The sequence below is a fragment of the Ammospiza caudacuta genome, chromosome 2 (genome assembly GCF_027887145.1).
Source record: "Ammospiza caudacuta isolate bAmmCau1 chromosome 2, bAmmCau1.pri, whole genome shotgun sequence".
Lineage (NCBI taxonomy): Eukaryota > Metazoa > Chordata > Aves > Passeriformes > Passerellidae > Ammospiza > Ammospiza caudacuta.
The window spans coordinates 93,913,824-93,932,936 of NC_080594.1; the positions used below are offsets into that span (position 1 = coordinate 93,913,824).

General features: G+C 44.1%; 1 protein-coding gene across 2 annotated transcripts in view; it reads right to left on the reverse strand.

The window, feature by feature from the left end:
* The window catches only part of EDAR (ectodysplasin A receptor), a 71,956-nt gene that overhangs the window by 19,040 nt on the left and 33,803 nt on the right, over window positions 1-19,113 (reverse strand). For both annotated transcript variants that reach the window (XM_058825727.1, XM_058825726.1), the window contains exons 2-4: window positions 6,461-6,529; window positions 5,632-5,754; window positions 4,361-4,542 (exon numbers count right to left, since the gene is read on the reverse strand). In XM_058825727.1, the coding sequence (XP_058681710.1) occupies window positions 4,361-4,542; window positions 5,632-5,754; window positions 6,461-6,511 (356 nt within the window). In that variant the 5' untranslated portion in view covers window positions 6,512-6,529. The remainder of the gene's footprint in view (window positions 1-4,360; window positions 4,543-5,631; window positions 5,755-6,460; window positions 6,530-19,113) is intronic.

Here is a 19,113-nt window from a genome sequence, read left to right on the forward strand (position 1 = left end):
AGACCCTCACAGGGCAAGGCAGATTAGGTTTTACAGGTTTGGTTCATGTTTTAAAATTTCCTTGCTGTATTGTTTATAAATTAGTTCTTGATAATGAAATTACAGAGTGAAAGGAAGGTTTTCATAATTTGAACTTCTGGGCTGCTAATAAAGTTAGTGTTGAAATATGGTAATTGGCTACTCAGGAGCTGGATCCACATGCACCCTAATGAGTAATTACATCAGAATCATACATATGTTGATGTAACATCACACCGTTGATGTTGCAGATATGTCTTTACAAATCACTTGTAAATCACTACATATTTTAATGGAGAGATGAATAAATTCTTAATCTATTCTGTATAGACAGGAACTCAACACTACAAACATTTTATGCAACTGGAGATCTGTTTTCTGCTCTTATATACCTGCCTATGCATGTGAAGTATGGGTTTTTTCTGGAAAATTGTTAGGAAATCACTGCTGAAACCTTCCATCAAAATCAGTTGGTGTATTAATGAATGACAAATAAGAGATCTAGGTCCAGGGAATGGAATACACAGAGATGCAAAGGGGAGGCAGGGACTGGAGCAAACCCAGAGAGCAGGGGAACCACACATGGTTCCTCATTTCTTTCTTACTGGTTTTAAAAGATTCACCCTCACTTCATCCTTTAAATATCTCTTGTGCCCCATGGGCCACTCAACCATTCTCAGGAGCAAAACTTCATCTTTCCTCTCTTATGGGGCCTATATAATTTTAGGTTGTAGAGCAGTTAATAAATACAGAGGAAAAGGCTGCCAAACCACAAAACAAAAGAGTGGAACCCAATGACACATATAAATCTATGAAGAAAAATACAGGACAGTTAGGATCCACAGTGCAATAGCTGTGTTGGTTTAGGAAAGACAATCCTTCTGACAATTAATTAAATCAAGCTGGTGGAAGAATTCTTGGTTTTCACCACAATGCAGAATGGTGGAGAACATGTAATGAAAACTGAAGAGGATGCTCATGGAGGGAACCATTCACTCACGTGAGTAGGAAACTCTGCAGCTGCAAGCATTAGTGACTCACCCCCACAAAGTAGTGGCAACAGATTTGTGTTTCCAGTTACTTTCCAAAGCACCAGATATTAAAGGTAATGTTGGATATATGTCATAGCTTTTTATCACCAACTAGAGAAGTGACCCACTAATGACAAAATGAATTTTCACAGTATTACTCTTCCACTGTGATATTTATTCTTTCTTTCCTTGGCACCTGTCAGGCTCAGGTTTGGAGGGGCTACAGGCAAAATCCAAGAACAGAGGCTAGACTGAAAACTGGACTTGTTTTTCTGCTTAACACCATACTGGCTTATCTTGGGCTAACCTCGGTGGTGCCATTGCAGATTCAGGGATTTGGACCCAGATTTAGGTCTGCCCTCCCACCATAACAGGGAGCCTGGGACTGGAACAGGAGATAGAGAGGAGTGGGTGCTCTTCTCAGCAGGGGATGGTCTGCAGAGAGACATCAAGGAGGAGTATCCTTGGTGGAGGCATCTGCTGCCTTATCCAGAGCAGCAAGGGTGGCACTTAATTTCATTAGAAATTCACTGGGTAAACCTTTCCATGCAGAAAACAGAGGAGCATTCACTCCTTCTCTTAAAGCCTCTCAGAGAACTGATCCTGCATTTGCTGTAGCCATGGACAAACACATGAAATGGAGAAATGTCAGTAGCAGAGGCATTTCAGACTGCATTTAAAAAGAAAATTATCCCATTGCAATTTTATCTTGTAGGGGACTGGAGACTTAGCCCAAGCTGAAAATAGGTGCTGGGACAGCATAAGGAATATGTGTTATTTGTACTTGACCTGTACTTACTCCTTACGACCACTGCTGAATGAAGACAGACAACCAGGCTAGAGAGACCCTTGCTGTGACCTGCCATTGCTGCTTGTAGTCAGCTGTGATCTCAGTCTCACTCCAGGAACACCTAATGGATCACTCCACTGAGGGAAATAGGCGGAGTCACACCTAATTTCCACATTCTTAACCTGTCTATTTGGCATGATGGAAGAGCTTCTGGGCAGGGAGCAGAGGACAAAGCCTGCAGTGTCCCAGGAGGTTCAGTCTAGGTACCTCTAGAGTTCACTGGAAACTGGACTTTGGTTTTGAGGATCACAGCTTTGGAACTAAGCCTTGAAAATCTCCCCTGTCTTGCACACTTCCTGTGAACACAACAGTGTTATTTCTATTTTATATGAGAGGGAACACAAATAAATGGTGGATGACTTCCTTTCTTGTACCAAAGGCCTCCTTCTCCCCTAAAATTGGTCATCAGTAATAGTGAAGAAAAAAAGAGAATAGAAGAAAAAAAAAAATTATCCAGCACCTAATTAAGATAAAGTACAGAGGATGGCTCTTGTAGCCACTGGGAAGGGCTGCCACTTCAGTGGTATTTTGTCTGAAAAGTTTGGTGCAGAGCATGCCATATGCTCATCTTTTCCTCAGGCTTCTTTACTGAGCTGGTGAAAAATAGCAAAGGGATGAGATGTCCTTAAGTGCAAAGAGCAGCATGTGGGCTGTTACCTTGGGCAGGTCTGCAGTGTGTTATGGAAGCAGTCCTCTCAAAATGGAAACCTTGATTTTATCCCTCACATGCACTCAGGGGCTCTCTGAGGGTTACTGCCCAGGCAAGGGAGCACCCTGCCAGTGCCACTGACCCTGGTACCTGGCTGTCCCTGTGGCACAGGGGACAATAAGGACAATCAGCTACTCACCAGCTCTCTGCTCTGACACACAGGCTCTGCATTTCAGCCACCAGCACCCAGCAGCAAACTCTGAGGACTCTAAGCAGCATGAGGAGTCAGGGCACTTCAGAGCTTGTTTTAGCTCATGTTTAGTTTATCTAGAGAATTCCATCTATTCAGGCTTGCACTGAGAGGGTGTTTTTCCCTAACTGTTGGCTTTGCCAAACAATCCCAGGACCTGAGCGTTGCAGGAGGAGGGGCACACAGCCAGATTCCGGCAGGCCAGTTTCTGCTACAGGCTACACCTGTGCAAACATGGTGTTTTGAGATTTCTCCCCAAGCACCAGCTGTGCAAGCTGATTATTTTCAGCCAGCACCCTGCTCCCACCTGGGTAACCTCATTAGTCCTGACAAAAATTGCAAAACAGCAACTGTGACCACTGTTTAAGTTTCTTGCTCTTTATGATATATGAGAGGAAGTCAAGAGGGAGCTTTTTCATGGCACATCATCAGTCTGTTTGGCTGGCAGCTAGACAAGTCCTTCATTTTATTTGTAAACTGTGAAAATTTCACAAAGACTTACTGGTAAAATAAACCTGTAAGCTTGCAGGGCCTCTTTAATGGGGCTTCCTGTGCTATAAGGAGTGTGGGTTATACAGCATCTGCAAACTGCACAAAAGCCAAATGTCAATAGGAATTACTCTCTAAACCAAAGAGGAATAGTGGCAGAAACTAAAAAGGTATGTAAGGAGAGGTTGTATTTTAGAGTATTTACTCAGCCTACAAAAAAACCATCAAGTGTGCATATGTATGCTTGAGTTTACAGACTTTGAAATGTAATATTGTCAAGGATATACATATCCAATGTAGCCATTTCTTTCTCACTGTTATTATGAGAATTATACTGAGTGTAAGAGACCATCACAAAGATAGACTTAATAAACAGCACCTATATAAGCCCCTTCAGCCAGCCCTGAAACATCTTATGACTCTGAACAGCACAACACACACTACATTAACAGCTCCTCAGACTCCACTCTGTTGTGTAGAAAGGACCCGAGAGACTAAAATACCTTGGTAAATCTCACTGAACAGCTATGTTAGCTAATACTGTCAACTACTGACAAATGTGCCAGCTGTTCACATCTGGAGAGGAGATATTTTATGCCCCTAAACATGCTATAGTGCCAGCATAGACCCTACAGGGTATTTAGGTGCTGTCATGCAGCTCATATGTAGTAAGCAGGACTTAGAAGGTGGCCCTCTGAAGCTACAGCTGGAGGCCAAGCTGGATTTCTTCAAGTATTTAAAATGGCACTGCACAGCTGTGCTTGTTCCCTTTCCATTTCTAGTAAGAGGAAAAAGTTTTCTAGTTGTTACAAACAGTGAGATTTCAGTAAGATTAAAAACATCTTCTTTAGGGTCCCTTCCAGACCTAACTATTTTATGATTCTGTGTTTATTAAATTCACCAATGCTTTAAAAACATTTAAATGTATTGTTCTGGCAGAGATGAAAAAGCATAATTTACTAGTATTGTACCTACAGTCAGCTTTGACATGGAGAGGCTGTCAGAGATTTTGACATTAGAAAAGTACTTCCCAGTGCCTTGGGTAGAGCAAAGGTCTGTGGATAATTCCTTACCCTGGGAGACAGGGACCACACTCTGCATCATTCTCCTGATCCCCAGGTGTCATGACTGTGGCTCGAAAAAATCCCTCGCAGTCCTTGTGCCGTCGGCATATCTGGTACCCTCCTTTGGAAAACTTCTCTGAAGGGCAGGGGATGCAGCCATAGTCCTCGTCTTTGGTGCCATATCCACATGTCTGCAACAACACACAGTCACTCAAAAGCAGTCTTGTGCTGCACACCAACTTCTAGCAAAAGAGAAGCTCACAACCTGCCCCATTGGCCTTGCAGCACAAAGGAAGGGGAGTCTGTCATTTGGCCTGTTAGTGTCTATCCTAAAAAGACCATGCAGGGATATAGGGATGCAGCATGCTGTGTGCTGGAAAGGGAGAAGGGGCACTGGAGAATTATACTGTTTGTAAGTGGTCCCCCCAAACTATTTCTATCATAGTCCAGCAAATTGTGGAAGTGAATTTCAGCTGCTGCTTGGATAGAGAGAGAGCTAAAAATGGAAGAGTAGAGAAGACTCCTGCAGGAGAAACACAGCTGCAGCAGGGCTATCAGCAGTTTCAGGCCAGGAGACCCCAGAGGGAGCAGCCCAAAAGGAAATGTTTGGATGAGATTTTGTAATCTCTGAATTCACATGTTCCAGCTGAACATTACATTTAGATTAAATAAAACTAAACCAAACTGGTTATTCAAACATATTTGTTTGGGACTACCAACTGTGTGAAATGCTTGCAATAGGATGTTTATCCCATTAAAACCAAACAGGATTTCAGTAATTTATTTTTTTTTAAATAGGCAACAATTATCTGCTGTAAATCAAATGGTTACTTAGGAACCATGATTTAAAATATTGCAGAAACAATCAAGTTCCTCTAGTGCTGAAATATCTTAGCAGGAGAGCAAAATTAACTTGTCAGTGTGAGGGACCAGCAAGCAAACCAGACTGACCGATTTATCACTCTGTGTTGGAATGTCAGCATCAGATTCTAAATAACTACTGAGATGAGAACAGACTGGCAGAGACTGTGAACGGAACTTCTACCTTTCCATTTTTACAGCATCCCTTGTAACAGGCTGCTCCTGGGACATGGATTCCTGGTGTGTGCGCAAGACCCCTCACCCCCACAGCACACTGGGAGGTGTGAGTGCCCCTGCTTAGGGGATCCACAGCTTTCCATTTCCTTTCCCACCCATTACTTCCACACAACAAAGCATTTGGGTTTTTTGCATTTGGGGCTTGGTACGCTCCCCCCAGCAGCAGAAGAAGCTGAAATTACCATGTAGGGCTCTTCACCCGGCTCGCACTTGGGGCAGTCGTGGCACATGCCAGTGGTCTGGTTGTAGTACTCGTTCTCACCGCAGTTGGAGTATTCGGCGCTGGCAGAGTACACCAGGGAGACCTGTCACCAGAGAGCATTCCAGAGCACTGTCACTTCCACTGCCATTGTCCTCCATGCCTCACCCCCTCCCCTTGCACATCTGCTGTGGTTCAACAGGCAGCAGGGCCAGCACTGCAGGGTGAAACACGCCTAAAGCTCAGAAGCAGAAGGGGTGACACTATTTAAATGGAAGCAGATGCAGGTTTCAGCAACCTGGTAGTTCCAAGAGTTTCTCAGAGACTGACATTCATGCTTGTTGGCACTGCCACTCCTTAAAACACTGAAGGCCATGGTTCCTGACCTGTTAACTCACATGCTCTCCCACGCTAGCAAATGCCGGAGTTCACACGCTCATCACTCCCAGCTCTAACGAGCCTTCATAAATGTGACTGCAAGGGACAACTACAACAACCAGAGATAATGCACTGCCTCAGGCCTCAACCACAATAGGGCTGGGTGTCATGTGATAGCCAGGCTAATGTGCTCTTCCAGCACTTTCTGTCTCTGCTCCATCCTGGGTCCTTCTCCTTTTCCCTGCTTCCTAGCAGCCACCGTTTAAACTGCACATTCTCAGGTGTTTTATGGAATGAAAACGATCACTGCATTGAGGTTCAGTACCACACATCATGTGTGGCTCTGCCATAATTCACAGGCGGTTATGAATAACCCAGGCAGAGCCCTGTTATCTTTGCACACTAGAGAGACATGTACACACAGAAACACCTACCATCAGGAAAGGGAACACGTGAGTCCATTTACGTTCACTCAGGTGAGCCATGCTCTCTTGATATTTTACCTGAAAAGATAGAATTGGTGATTGTTTATGAACATGAGTAAATATTTGTGTGTGTTGCCAAAATAAGAACAGAAGGGCTCATAAGCAGAACAAAGGTTACATGGGAGCAATGCCCAGAGGTCTAAACAAAGAAGGGGTAGATGTGCACGTGCAGTCATGCACACACACAGACACCACACCCCCTTACTGCACACCTCTTTCCTCTCTTTGAGCAGATAATGGCAGGAGGGGATCCAGTCTTGCCATATTTGCAAAAATCTGTGAAAGATGAGGAACCAAGTCTGAATTCTGGCACCTCTTGGCTTGCTGAGAAATCCTCCCATGGAGGAATGGAAGGCTGTGTCTGACCACTGAAATGAAGCAGCCTGGCCTGTGGCCACACCAATTAGTGCTTGACCACACTGCATCAGGTTTGTCTGGGAAAGATCCATACGGAGCAGCCAAAGCAGAGCCAGGGAGGGAACCAATGGCAAGCAGTGTGGGCAGTCAGGACACCAGGGCTGCACTTTCCTTGCCAGCTCCTGTGGATGCACGGAGAAAGCCCAGAGCTGCTTTCCCTTCTTCAGGAAGCATCAGCTGCTTTTTGGTCTTGTTAAGCAAACTGCAAATTTAAGAAGTTAAACCCAAGGAAGGAGCCAAACCTTATATTCGAAAAGCTATAGAAACAGTTGGGAAAAAGAAAGGCTGAAATCAATGTTACAAACACACGTGCTTATTTAGTTAGTTTTTAAAAATTATTAATTTTGAATAAGACCTAATGTTCCACGTTCAAGTACTGGATTTCTTTCTAAGGTGAAAAAAGAGACAGGAAAAGGAGCTCAAATTGTTTTTTTTTTTAAAGAACGATAGAACCTATTTAATTATATTGTTACAGCACATAATATGCCCTGGGGGTTTCAGAGCTCCAAATTGCAAGTGTTTGAGATACAGTTGCGACATTTTGCTCCTACCAGATGTAAAGTACTCTTTCAATTTTCCTCGTCTCAGACGCTGGGAGACTTTTAGCCTCCCAGAAGAGTACAATTACTGCTTTGTGCCACATTCGAGCATACAGCTTACATGAGAGCAGTGCTCTCATTTGAGATAGCTGCTAACATTTACATTTTTAAACACTAAGTAGATTAAGCAAAGATTATATCACTCCAGCATCAAGCTATGAACTTGCTTTATATGTTCCTTCCAGCAACTGGGCTAGCTGAGACAGGCAACTGGGTGGGTGGGTGGACAACCTGAATCATAAGTATATTCGTTTGAGCAGGAAATTGCACTTTGAAACCTAGAAACAAAAGAGAATCAGAGATAAATTGTCCTAAATCTGGAGGTAAGAGATGGAAAATAGTATTTCCATTGTATAAAGTGTCAAACATGAAGTTGGAAGAAGTCTGGGGCAGTGCAGTTGCCTGGAAAAGTTCCAAGAATATTGTCTTAATGCATATGTATATTAAACTGTACCCTAATTATAAAAGAGTTTGTTAGACCTTAGATATCAATATTATTAAGGCCCCACTGATACTGCTTAATTATCACATTTATTATAAATCTGGTCTGAGGCTGCTCAGAACCAAAAATTTCAGCAGTAAATGTTGAATCTGTAACTTTACAGCAAGGGTCTATCTTACAGCAAAACCGTGCTTCAGTTGCTTTCAAGCCACCCAGATGTTCTCTGTTTGAGGTACTCGTATGCAATCATAGCCAGATTTGAAAAATGGAAATGAAGAAGTACAGCCCACTAATGTTCCATACAGTCTTCTTCATTTGGCATTTATTTACATAAAATGTTGAAAGTGTCAAATTATACATATATAAATAAAATATTTTTCTTTCTCTTAATATAAATATGCATGTGGGGTATGTTTTGTATGTAAACATACTTTTCCCCCCCCTGCATTCCTTCATTTTATGCAGCAATGTGTCAAGCATATGGGAAATACTTCTTTTAACTGGAAAAAGTCATTTCAAAGTGCTAGATTAGAACTCCAGGGGAGGCTTTTCCCACAAATTGCAATATCAAAAAAGTTAAATTTTGGTATTCATCCTCCTATTCAAGTACACTGCCATAAATTGGCTGTGTTGTTTCTGTTGGTTTTATTTGTTTGGGGGTTTTCCTCCTTTGTTGTTAAAACTCAAAACACTTATTTTATAACACTGGAGTGAACATGGGAGTGGGGGGAGGGAGATGAATGAAGTTTCTGGCAGTAGGGCCACAGGTAGTTACTCAGCTGGGGATATACCAGAAGGTATCTACCAAGACATGCCAGGCTGCTCTTGGGCTTGCTGTCAGTTTTCAGGCACGGTAAGCTGTATCTGCACCATGCTATCTGTCACTCATTAATCCCATCACACAACAAAGGGTCTTCTAGTGCCAAAACTGCTTTTGTTTCCAGCTGACACCTACGAAGACACGTTCAACCAGCCAGCTTCTGCCAATAAGCAGGGAAAAGAGTGACCAGACATTATGGCCCCTAACCATTAAAATAAATTAGTTCTTAATTAATTATTCTCCTTCAGCTGAAGCAAATGGCTTTCTCCTGTGGGCTGGAATGAAGCAGTGAGCAGGAAGGAGCTGGAGGTGTACTTTTTGATGGGACTCTGGTATCGCTCCTAAGGAATTCGGGATCTCCGGCTGCTTGTCTGCCAAGCCCTACAGAGATGCTGATTTGTGTTTTTGTTTGGGATGTGTGGGTGTCTCCAGAGAGGAGGTGTAAAACATAGATGGTGTCTTTGTGGATCAGGTGTGCAACACACAGCAAGTCTCGTCATGACTAGCGGGGGTTGCTAATTACAGCTATATTTGTCTTTTGGGCATATTCGTTAATAGCTGGTAAGAATATATCTGTGAGATGACAGGAAAAGGAAGACTATTTTCCCAGTGGCAACCACAGCAAGAAATGCTACAGACTCCCTGTCTCAGCTATTTTCCTGTAGATGCAAGGCAGAAAGTTGAGGAACAGAAAAAAGAGATGACTGGGACCCTATTACTCAAATATTTCTCCTCTCAGACCAAAAATCCTTCCATACAGTCCTTGTGGTTTCCTATCAAGAACTGGTAGGTGCAAATAAATAAGTAAATAAGTAATTAAATAAGTAAACCACCAGGTAGAAAATGTTTAGTACATGCTGTCTAAACAAAGAAAAAGCATCATTCATTGTAGTTAGCCTTCAAATTTGATAATTTACTTAGATAATTAGGTAGCACTGCCATGATTTATTTACAGCATCCATAATTATAATCAGAATGAATATATGAAATGTGCAAACAATGAGGTTACCACAGCTGGTGGACTAAGCCAAAGTTCACAACTTTCAATGGATGACCTTACATGTTCTTCTAATTCTCTGGCTTCAGTAAGTAATACAGTGGAAAAATAATTTCCTATCACAGACTTTTTTGGTTTTTAAAATACAGTTGAAAAAAAGAAGAAAACAAACACATGGGCTGGAGCATAGGAATGTTTCTCATGTAGACAAATGGGGGCTTTTTCATATCTCTGTATTTCCTTCATTTCATCATTGACATAGATATACTTCAACGACAGAAAACAACCTTGTGAGAGGGAAAGGCACAACCACTGTCTCAAACAACTTTGCCAATTCCAATAGGCCTATACACATTTCTTTTCTGGGGTTTCCTAAGCAGCAGTTTGGTTATCAGTGGCTAGGAATGTAATCCCTAAGTAGCTGGCAAATTGGTATCAATCATTAATCCACATCCAAGACCCCAGCTAACAACAGCAGAATGCGAGACAAAGGCTTTCATAGAAATAGAAGTGGGCACATTTCATGTCCTTCACAGGGCCACCAGCAAACCCAGCACTTGTCCTGAGCTCCCAGGATTTATGGGAAGAACCTCACAATCCACCTCTTCCACAGTATCACAGTTTTTTGCATGAGCTCAGTAGATAATCTCTGTATGCTCCCGATGGTGCTAAATCCTTCTTAACTGAGATAAGCATATAATCCTCACTGCAGGGCCTCACAGGCTTCAGAGTTCAGCAGCAGAGTTCAGCCTGGCTCCAGACTTCTGAGAAAAGATGCAGTCTGAATTTTGCTTTCAGGAGGGAAGCCCATCACTGAATGACAATGATGGCACTGCATGCTCAGGGACAGAATAAACTCAGCGAATTAAAAGTAAATGGAAACACAGAGATGATGGAAGAAAACTATTTTGCAGCCTTAATTACAGTTTGCATTGTTGTGAAAAAATATTGTAGGGAACATTATTACATTCGTAGGACAACACCAACTATACTGTTTCCCACTGTTTCTTTATCACTTTGACCTTGCAAATACTTTAAGAATTTCTTCAGAGAGATGTAAAAAGTGCTAAAATGATACAACTCTATTCTCCCTTTTCACCCAAAACATCAAAAGGCAGTGAGAACAGCCCGAGCTACACATAAAACTTTAATTGCCCTGTGATCTGGCAACCCTGTCAGAAAAATAATAGATTAATCCAGCACAGAAACAATACTTTTTCCAGTGGGAACAGTATTGACAAGAGGAGACAAAAGATTCTTTAATTTGTTAATGGGGGCACTGTGTTTTGAGGACTTGGGGACAATCAAACCTAATGAAAAGCCATCCACTTCCTACAGGGTTGCCTATTTGGAAACCACGTCTGGAAGTTGATATTTGAACCCGTTTTTTCACCATACATAAAGACGTGTCAGCTCTCAGGTAGGCGGCCCATTGACTTTATGAAACATTCTTTGGGGGAAAAAGAGGCTACCATGCAGGAGCAAAGCAAAAGCAGGAAAGAAGGAAAGGCTTTTCTAACACACTTTGCATGACTGGCACACATTTGTGCAGAAAGGGGGCATTAACAAGGTCTGAGAGGAGCCTGGGGTTTCCCACAGTGCACACACTGTTGGCTGGTACCGAGCCAGCTGTGCCCCTTGCTGCTGGCACAGCCCTGATTCAGCCTCTCCCCCGGGCTGACATTGGTTTTACATTGGATGCCAGCAGCATCCCTTCCAAACCTAACCCTGCCAGGCTGCTGGAGGAACACAATCCCACTCCAAAGTCCACTCAGGGCACATGGCTCACAGGCAACTCCTCTCCGTGCTGCTCCAAGTCACTTGGGGATGTGAGAGGGGACTGAGCATAGGATTGGTTTTTTGGGCAGGAAAATGGCAATTAATTGATCTTGCAGCCTGCCACCACAACATATCCTCATCAGCGATGTTCGTGCTAACAGACTGGTGTTTGGGTGGGGAAGTGATACTGAAGGGAAAAGGCATTTGTGACCTTCTGCCATGGAGGCTACTGCAGCTGGTGACAGAATTTACTGAAATTGTAAACAGAAGAAAAGTCCCATGGTGACCATTCAACAATATTTTCTTTATAAAAACAGAAAAATATTAGGGCAAATTGTGAGCAGGGATTTGCATCTCTCCCAATCAAAAGGCTGCCCTGATCTTAGGAGAAGTTACATAGGCTCTTTTGCTTTCTTATGGGGTGTTTGACTATAAATAAATTTGAAAAATTAAATAAATAAATCAATAAATCTGTGATGTGTCCTGCTGCATAGTTAGGTAAAAAGCCCCAGAAACCTTATATTTCCTACACACACACACACACACACACACACACACACACATATATAATACAGGGGAAAAAATCTTGAATGCTTTGGCCAGTCCCCAGAAGGATTCTCCTCAGTGGTACAGGCTTGCTTTCCACCTCTGCTTGTTTTTCTAAGGTGATTTCCAAGAAGACTTTCTGATTATTTTCAGCTCCTCCCAATGTCTTCCAGAAAGTGCTACAACAGACATATTATTCCTTCTGGTTTCCTTGCTTAGGTACTTGTTTTCAGAGGGCTTGGTCTTTTCTTTTGAGAAGCACTGGCAAAGGTGGTGGTGCTGGGGGCACATTAGGGCTGCACCCCCTTCTCCCCAGCAGATCTGCTCAACCACCCAGGTGAGCTCACCCTGCTGCCAGCTCAGAGCTGCCAGAGGGCATCTGAGCTTTCCATGGAAATAGTGGGAGGAAGGATCTTACATCACCACGAAAAATTGTAAGTGAACATGCTAGACTTCCCAGCCTAATACTTCTAAGATGAAAATTAATGAGCAGCAACACAGTCATTCCCTGGATTGTCTCAGTGCCACATCTGCTCAATGCTCTCTTCATCACCATTTCCTAAGAAGTTTCTCCATCTACTCTTACCCAAGGGACAGGAAACTTGTTTTTGGAATTTTGCTGCAAGGGGCAAGGTAAAACTGCTGATACAGAAACAATTTAAATTCAGAAGCTCTCCTGAGACAAGTATTGCTTTCCATTTGGAGCAGAAAATTAGGAAAGTACAAACTACCAAAGCAATGATTGTGCTTTTCTAACACCTTTTCCTTTTTTCTGTGCTTTACTCTTCTAGATGATAAGTACCAAAGTAAGAACAGTCTGTGTCTTGTTTTTCATTATTAGGACCAATAAGGATTTGAGATCACACTTTGCCTCCATTTCTCAGGGTTTGTTCCTGGGAGCTGCTGATTACCTTCAAAGATCATAATATTTGGGAAGCAGATGATTGTTACCATAGTGCAGACAGTGTCGTTCTTTAAATACAATAATGGTTGATTATTATATTTATTATTGCATTATAATTTAATACAATAATGGTCGAAATTTAGAAATACTTCACATGAAGGAACTGAGGTGAAACCCTGCAGTGACCATTGACAAAATTTATTGAAATTGTAAAGAGAATAAAAGTCCCATGGTGACCATTCAACAAATAATGTCTGTTCTCTGCTCTACAGTACATTTGCATTTCTCAACTCAAAGCCAAATATTGTCAGAGAGATCAACACACAGTTCTGTTTTTTCCATGGTTTACACGAGAACATCTGAATTACTGCATGTGACAGGCACAGAGAGCAGCAGCTGGGGTGCAGCGGGAGGGAGATGCAGCACAGCATGGTGGTGCCTCTGGAGGTACTGCAGAGCCGGTCCCTGCGTGGGGCAGGATGTTATCGGGAGGGTCCTGGCCACGGATTCTCCTCCCTTGTACAAGTGCATTAAACAATGGTGCAGCAGCTTCACTGTTTGGCAAAGGTAATTGAGGCAGTATCATGTCGTGGCCATGTATATTTTGGTACTTGATATTAGAGTCCCGGAAAAGCCTCTTGTTTGTCAATGGGCCTCTCTCTTACAGACAAAGGAATACGTATGCTGCCAACAAACATTAAGTTTTTTATTATTCTACTTTTTACATAACTGTGTTTGAAGGGGACTTATTATTTTTGTAAACTAAAGGCTGGCTGCATTTAAATTCAAAGCTTCATCCCGAGCTGCCGGGCCACCATTGTTGGGAAGAGCAGGCAGAGAGAGCAGAGGAGGGGAAGCTCCTCTGGGAGCGGGGCCCACACAGCGAGCAGGCGCCGTGCGGTGCCCGCGGGAGCGGCGGCTGCGGGGCACGGCCGGGCCTGCAGCACCAGCCAGCCCCGGGGCCCGGCAGGGCACGGCCCGTGGGAGCAGCCCCGTGTGCCCCATCCACCCACCCATGCCATGGGCAAGGCTCCCCCGGGGCTTCAGCCAGGGGAAGGGGCACAGAGGCTGAAGCACAGCTCCCGGTGCCAGAGCTGGGCAGAGGAACACCCTGAGCAGCCAGACCCCCTGTCTGTGGGCACTGGCGAGCTCCGGCCTGCCGAGGCTGCTCTTCGTGCCAAGCACCACATGCACAGGCAGGAGAGGGAGCAACCATCACCTTGGCTAAGGAGAGCTGAAGTTCCAGCCCATCTCATGGACATGCCTGCAGGAATCACATGTTTACAGGCATGAGTGTGTACACAAACACATCTATTTATACACACATGCCTTCAGAGAGACTGACTGGCCTTCACATCTTTCTTCAGCCAGGATGTCCCAAAACTCCAGGAATGTCCTAGTGCAGTGGCATCTCATGCTCAACATGCTTGGTAGGGTTGCAATTACAAAGTATGCTGCCTTTGCTCCTAGAGAAGGAGGGAGAAATGGGTTTCTCTGTTGGAATACTTTCTCTTTCGAGTCGATAATCATAAAATCTCTTCATAATTTCTCTGAGGCCCTCATTTCTTTTTTAATGAAGGTGTTTACATTCCTAATTAAGGAGTGCATTAAGCCTAGTGGTACCTTATCTGATAAAACCATTAGTAGGCTATGTCAAGCTGAGCCTTTCAAGGTAGCAAGCTAGCTTTAAAACTGGTTATCCTCTGGGCTGAAACATGCAAACCAAGAGCTCACAATTAACTTGGGTTAATTACAAAATACCAGAAATGTAATAATATATTTAAAAATACAACACAGGTGCTAATAACTTTTTTTTAGTTTTCTCCTCCCCTTCTCCTTTTTTCTCCTCTCTGCAAGAGCTCACAGCCTGTCACTTTGTTCCCAGGGAACACCCCCCATGCTCCACAGGTGTTAACCACCTTTTTCTCTCATGTGGAGGGATTCATTAGCATAACAAGATTGATCCAAGAATTCTTGCTTGTGCCTTGCAGTTAGCATGGATTTTACTGGTGCTTTCTGGAACCGATGAACGAACTAGGCTTGAAATGTTTTTTACAAGGTATGTCAGTGTGTCTAATAAATGACATCACCTATCTCTCCTTGCCTATTCTCCCAACACCACCATCACACGACTCAGGAACACTTTGAGACACCACCTCCTTGCCACACAAAGTGTCAGCTGGTGGAAGTACCACTTGACCTCCTTCCTTGTGACTGCACCCTGCCTGTTTGGGAGCAGCTATTGCTTTCCATCATGGCACACTCAGCTGCTTGTCATTGCAGCTTGCAGCCCAATACACTCACTTAAATAAGACTGGTTTTGAGGGACCAGGCAGGAGTCTTCAATTCACTTCAAAAAGGAGTGGTTGCTCTTTTGATGTGACCTGTAGGACTGGTCTCGTTCTTTATGCATATGAGTGTCAAATGTTTTATCAAAGACCAAGGATTACATGGTACCCTCTTTATTAGGAATTAAAGCTTTCTGTCAAGGGGAACTTAGGAGCCAAGTACTACCTACCAAGGACATATTGCACATTTAATTTGTGCAATGTCTCTACTGTGATTTTACAGGTGAGTGAATAGACTACGAGTGCCCATCTTGGAAGAAGGGGCCAGAAGTGTCCAGGGGTTGCTTGCTGCAGGTAGCTGAGCAAGCCTCCTGTCAGGGCAGGTGTGGGTCTGCCTTCCATGGCTCCCACTGGTGCCTCAGCCTTGATACCTGTGGCCTGGGAACTGAGGTAACTGGAAACCATTGCACATGCTGCAGGGCACCCTGCAATGTATGAAGGTAAGCTTTGCCACCTGTTGAGCTGACAGCAGAAAAGCAGAAAGCACAGGAGAAGTGGGGAGCTCAGGCTGGCAAACTAATGGCCTGGAAGGCAAGCCTGTGTGGTGTTCAGAAAATGTATCTGCAGAAAGGAAGCCACACTCATGCTGCTAGTGCTGTGCCAGGTGAGATTTCCCCCTGTGCACAGCCAGGTGTCTGTGACTCCCTGCCCCAGTCACCTGGGGAGAGCTGCTCACTGTCTCTGGCTTGGGTACTACTAACCCTAGCCTATATATTCTCTTCAAAAACACCGTATTTCAAATCAGCTTTATATTTCCTCTTCTCCTCACTTCATTAATTGTCCATTTAGCTGATTCACATGCCTTTTCTGGTGCTACAACCCAACTAAGCTGCTGAAAAGATATTTTTATCACTCATAAGCACATCTACTGCCTCATCCCATTCCAGTGACATGGGACCAAGAAAACATGGAGATGCAGTTTCAGAAGCACTACCCTGTCCTGACACAGAGGTAATATGATGAAAATATGGCAGAGCACTGTGGAAAACATGAAGAGGATGACACCCGAGAATAACTGACACAACAGTGAGTGACATAGTCTTAAAGACCATGAGTGTCATGGTCTTGATTTTTATCATCTACATGTTTAGTTTTATGTTTAAAAATTTATAGTCATGTAAAGATACTTTTTGATGAGAGTCTTTGAACATGTCACGAGTCTGACTGTTGTGAACCTAACCTCAGGTTTTATAATATTTTGTGTTGCTACAGAAAAACTAAATGAGGATAGGAAAGGGACTTCTGTGATGCAATGACAGTCTGAAGATCTATGGAAGACAAGGAGCCAGTGGGAGTATTTAAAGTTATCTCCAGAAACATCCGGTATGATCAGTATTTCTGTTACCTACCAGAAAGTGACATGTTTTCCTACCAGATGCTGAGGAAGGTTGTTTTGAATAAATACAGGTCCTGACAGCTGCTTTAATAGTTATGTGTCATACCTCATCAGCCCTAAGATATTTTAGACTTGGCTATTCTCTAAAAATGAGAACTTCCTATAGCTCCTCTTAGAATCTTGGGAATGTGAAGCATCACCCACAAATAGCTGCATACCTTCTGTTCCCTGTAACTGCAGTGTTTGCTGAGAAAGGAGAAATGCAGGGACAGCACTAACTGTACTGCACATTTAAAATTAGATGTGAATCATCCTCCCCATAAAAAACATTTGAATAGATTTAATACTGCCCCATCAATGGTTAATTTAATGTTTTACCATATGTCCCAGGAGTGTTCTCTTTACACACTTCACAAGTGAATGTTGGCAAAGCTCAATCTCCTGAACAGGATTCCAACTCCACTGGGGGGCAGTGCATTAGCACATATATTAATAATGCACTCACCTGCTTCTGAGAAAGCAAGATTTCCAGAGAAATGTTTAGCTAACATGAGACATTCTGCTTAATGGAAAAAAATTCACAAATATCTCTCCTGTATGTGCTGTTAGATTACTGACTTGCTAGCTAAACAACCAATGCTAACCTGAGGATGGAACCAAGTCTGAGTACAGAGATAGTTTAAACTATGTATTGGCACCAGGATCAACAGATTCTAAATTAGCTACAAAGCTGCAGGGAATCCTGAAATGTGAAATCAGTTTGGTGTGGGATTTTTTTTTTTTTTTTTTTTTAATTCTTAGCCCCTCAGGAGATTTGAGATGGTTTGATCTTCACCTGGAGACTTGTCAAAATTCCATAGAAACCTAATAGCTGCCATAGGTGGTTGCTGCTTGCAGGCATTTTGACATGGCAAAGGTCCTGTGTGCACGCTGCAGACCTGTATCCGTCAGAGGCTGCCTGGAACAGCACGAAACCAGGAGCTGTGTGGTGTCAGAATGCCGTGTGCAGGACTGCAGGGTAATGTATGCACATCCCAGCTCTCCCAGGGCTGCCAAACTTTGGGAGGAATCCATCTGGCCCCTTAATTATCCTGAGCTCTGCCTAGGAGTTAAACCCCACAGGGTGCTGCCACACCTCTATACCAGGGTTTGGGTGGGACGGCGTTCTGTGCTCTCTGGTTAGAAGAGAAATGAAGACTGGAGGGCAGCTGGGGAGGAGGGATGAAGCTGGGCAGAAGCAGAAACCAGGGAAAAAGTCTTGGCATGGAGTGCTGCTGTCCAGACCAGGAGCCTGCACTGGAGAGAGGTTGCCAAGGGTAGAAACAGGAATGGGAAATGTGGGATAACTGGAAGGCAGCAGAGCACAGGCTGCAGTGGCCCTTGGTGGGGTCCTGTCTGCTGGCTGCTCCATAGCCAGTTGCCTGGTGGAGTTTGGGTTACATGAATCTGGATGACGGAATGGGGCCTCCAGGTCTGGAGGTAATCAGAGTGCATAGGGCCTCCAGGCTTGGGAGCAATCACAGCGTGATGGAATGGACTGGGTTGCTGAGGCTACTTCACAAAGCAGAACTGGAGCCATCCTGTGCTGGGCAGTGGGAGAGGAACAGGATGAGCCTTAAACCAGCCTTGTGATGAGGCTCAAACTCTTGCAGGCATGGTAAAAGACAGCTTGACAGAAAGCTGGGATGTCTGGCTCGTGGCAGCACAGAGAGACACTCACATTTCCCCAGCAGGGCTCCACTGTGCTGTGCCAAGTGCCTAGGGATGGTGACAAGAATTAGAGCCATGAATTAGCCAGTAGGACAAAACTTAGTTACACACCAACCTGAAGGAAGACATACAGGTATTCTGGCCTGAACCCAGGAGCTGGAAATTGAGGGATACATATACACAGAGCAGCTACCATAGGTGAAACACAGGAATTACATGGCAGGAAAGAAGGCACTTGGGCAGGACCTGCCTTTCCGAGTGAAGCCCTTGCCCTGAGCAGTGCATGTGGAGGAACCGGTTAGCTCAGGGGAGCCTGAGCTGGCAGGCAGCCTGGGACTGCCCAGGACATGTCCCTGGGAGAGACATGTGCTTTTTGTAACTCAGTCACCCTCTCACTGGGGCCTTAACCTGCTCTCACTGGGGTCCTCATAATGGTTTTGCAATTGCATGGCTGAGGTGAGATGGCTGCTTCCCTCTGTCCTGTTTCAGACAGGTAGAGAAATGTAACATATTCACCCCTCACTACAAAAAGCACATTGAGGTGCTGAAGTGTGTCCAAAGAAGGGCAGTGAAGCTGGTAAATGGGCAGTGATCTGGAGCACAAACCTGATGAGGAGCAGCTGAGGGAGCTGAGGGTGTTTAGCCTGGAGAAGAGGAGGCTCAGAAGGGACCTACAACCACCTGAAAGGAGCCTGTAGCCATTT